This window comes from Acomys russatus, chromosome 4, assembly GCF_903995435.1.
Source record: "Acomys russatus chromosome 4, mAcoRus1.1, whole genome shotgun sequence".
Classification (NCBI taxonomy): domain Eukaryota; kingdom Metazoa; phylum Chordata; class Mammalia; order Rodentia; family Muridae; genus Acomys; species Acomys russatus.
The window spans coordinates 67,769,980-67,773,448 of NC_067140.1; the positions used below are offsets into that span (position 1 = coordinate 67,769,980).

General features: G+C 50.2%; 1 protein-coding gene across 1 annotated transcript; it reads left to right on the plus strand.

Annotated features, from left to right (window-relative positions):
• Window positions 1-459: 459 nt before the first annotated feature.
• Window positions 460-2,681, plus strand: Prnd (prion like protein doppel). The gene is made up of 2 exons (XM_051145062.1): window positions 460-1,338; window positions 2,125-2,681. Exon 1 carries the CDS (start codon window positions 764-766, stop codon window positions 1,307-1,309), a length of 546 nt encoding a protein of 181 aa, XP_051001019.1. The 5' UTR covers window positions 460-763; the 3' UTR covers window positions 1,310-1,338; window positions 2,125-2,681.
• Window positions 2,682-3,469: the final 788 nt, after the last annotated feature.

The following is a 3,469-nucleotide window of genomic DNA, read 5'->3' on the forward strand; positions in this document are numbered from 1 at the left end:
CCTGAGTTTCTCCTCACGGGCAGCGGGACACAGTTAGTGGTGTGCTCTCAGAGTCAGCATTGAATTCGAGTTAGCCACCCACTACAGTGCAGCTTTGGGCAAATTACTTGATTTTGGTCTCTGAACCCCAGAGATCTTAAACAAATAGAATAAAGGTATTTTCTCCGTGTGAGAATTAAAGCATTACCACAGAAGGCCGTGGCGTAGTAGCCGACATTTAATAAGTGTGTGATTGAAATCTATTAGGATGAACAGAGGTCACATGGTCCCCTGGGTGAGACTGGGAAAGCGATAGTTGATGTAGGAGACTGAGGCCCCCTGGCTGTGTGTTCACCTGTCTTTCCCCTCCAACCTGGCCGCCTCCCCTTCACTGGTCTCTTTAGAATCAGCAGCCACTTTCTTGGAGTAGACAGCAGACCGTGTTGTCTGGAATGGTGCCAACTCAGGCAATAGAAAGCAAGGGAGATTGAAAACACAGCTCAGACCAAGCCCCTTGGTTGCAGTCTTACCTCCCAGGAATCACTGATTGACTTGAAAGACTGGGAACCCAAGAGAAAGCTGCCTCTGTTTTCCTATGCGTGATCAACAGCTTTCCAGTCAAAGGTCAGACAAAGAAAGCTGGTAGTGGGTTGACCCTGGGCAGCCTGTGATGAGACATCATTATGATCTGAGGATTCCCTTAAAATCCATGCCTTGTTGGAGGGCGGGAGGCTGCTCGTGGAGAGGGTGACAGCCCAGTTTTTCCCTTGCAGATTCTCGCACCATGAAGAACCGGCTGGGCATATGGGGGCTGGCCATCCTCTGCTTGCTGCTTGCCAGCCACCTCTCCTCGGTCAAAGCTAGAGGCATAAAGCACAGGTTCAAGTGGAACCGGAAGACCGTGCCCAGCAGCAGCAGCAGCGGCCAGATCACCGAAGCCCGGGTGGTTGGGAACCGCCCAGGAGCCTTCATCAAGCAAGGCCGAAAGCTGAACATCGACTTCGGAAGAGAGGGCAACAGGTACTACGAGGCCAATTATTGGCAGTTCCCGGATGGGATCTACTATGAAGGCTGCTCTGACGTCAACGTGACCAAGGAGATGCTGGTGGCCAGCTGCATCAACGCCACCCAGGCAGCCAACCAGGCTGAGTTCTCCCGGGAGAAACAGGATAGCAAGCTCCACCAGCGAGTCCTGTGGCGGCTCATCAAAGAGATCTGCTCCACCAAGCACTGCGATTTTTGGCTGGAAAAGGGAGCAGCGCTGCGGGTCGCTATGGACCAGACAGCGATTCTCTGCCTGCTGGCTTTCATTTGGTTCATCGTGAAATAAACAGCAATGAGGCTGGCAGCCCCCCAGAGGTGAGCTGGTGTGCGGAAGGTGGGCAGAGGTAGCCCATCTTTTTACCTCTCTAGCGGACCCCTCCCTCCCTTTCCGAGTGTCCTGAAGAGTACAATGTATAGCGAGTGATTCGTGGCACTTCAAAAGCCCCTCCCAAGTTCTCTGTCCTCCCCGCGTGTTTGATAAGGTGTTTCAGTGCCCCCCATGCTCCACCCTTGTAGGACCTGGCTTGTTCCTGCCTTTGCAGCTGCGGCGGTAGGTGATAAACCAATGAAAGAACGCAAGAAACTGTGCTGTGTACTCCACCTGATTTCCCAGCTCCTCTGGATAGCCCGGAAACTGAGCTTCACGTCGCTGGAGCCCCCTTCCAGTACAGTCAGAAAGCAGCAGAGGCCACGTTCCCCTGGCCTGCCTCCTTTCAGGTTTTCTGCTGTGTGTAACCTAGAGCTGCCTCGTGATCAGCTCAGGACTCACAGGTCAAAGTGCGTGGAGCAAAACGTGAAGTCACGCCCTGAAATAGCGGGAGGTGCTGAGCAACACCTGTGCACCTTAATACCTTACTTAAGACTAAAGGATAACAAAAATGTAGACAAGACACTAGACAAAGGCTCAGAAATCAGACTGTAGGGAAACTTGCCACTCACCTCTCAGATTGCAGCTTGGGGATAGGGTGTGTTTATGGCTTCTAGATTCAAAGATTGGTGTTTGCTGTCCAGGTCCCTGAAATGAGCTACAGAGTTAAGAACCCCTTGTAAGTGTGACACATTTGCATCTCTGTTTTTTAATTCTTTGTTTTGTTCTTGTAGATGGGAATTTCTCTATGTATCCCAGGTTGGCCGCCAACTCCTGGTCTTCTGGCCTCCATGCCCCGGATGCTGGAATTGCAGACAGGCCACCAACCCCAGCTGTGTGTTTACTTCTGATCTCCCGGGCCCCGTGTGCACATTTTTAGGTGTCCTATGAGCATCTTTAATATACTTCCCTTGTACAGAGCTCTCCGAAATCACTGTCGGTTTTTAAAACCACTTGGTAAGGGCTAATTAATCTCCACGAACCACTTTACACTCCAAAAACATAATTACTGGGCAAAAAGCCTAAGAGAATGACATCTTCAGAGAGATCCAACAACAAAATCATTGTCTGCCGTCACAAGAGCTGACATAGCACTTTGTGAACTTAAATACATATTAAAATATAAATATTGCTTAAATGGGTTTTTTTTTAATCTAATCTTTTAAGACTCTTCCACAGGCTGTCCTCCCCTTTCAGGGCTCCCCAGGAGTTGCTGAGCGGTATCTGGAGATAACTGCCACTGGGTGTATTTTCTTTAAAAAGGAGCATCTGCAAAGGGGATCGGGTGTTGTCAAAGGAATTATCAGCAGCATTTCAGAACATGAGTGCTGATAGACTGTGCCTCATGCGTCTCGTGCTCCGAGTCCCCGCTGCTATCAGTTCTTCTCAAGGCTACCTCTGGGACATGGGGCAGGGCAGCCCAAAGACACACAGCCTTCCACTGGAACTTTCACCGCCGGACAGACGGGCCGCAGAGAACGCAGCCTGCCGCAGTATTCCGCTGCCGGCACTACACAGCTCCTCAGTCTACTGTCTCCTACGCCTAAGCCATAGGGCAGGGGAAAAGCCCAGATCACACAGCTTATTCCTTGCGTATATGTCATTTTAAATATAAGGAGGCAAAGAAAAGGATGGTTCTTAGATGGTGGTGGTGTTTCGGCTCCTGGCTCAAGGCTTAGTTACCAGGGCACAAAGCTGTTGGCAACTTCATTCTGATGTGGAAAGTTCAGTTCTCTCATATCATTGGTCATCGTACCCAGTAAGCTTAGCTGTGACAGCAAATGAATGCCCACGTGATCTAATTGCAAAGTTTGCTTATTTAGTTGTCCTTGCTCTTGCCCATCAGAGGGAGGACATTTGCATCCAGCTTTGGCTTGGCCAGGAGTTTACTGGGTGCCCGTTAAGAAAAGGGCCCCATGGGGCACTTATTCTAGAAGTCATGGCTTGACAACAGGCACAATTTCCCCAACCATTGTTTGATTATCCCTTCCGTTATCCATGACCTAGTTATGTCACGTCGATGCTGTTTTCACGTCTCCTGACTCCCTATCCTTTACCCACTTGCAAGTGCACCGGTAG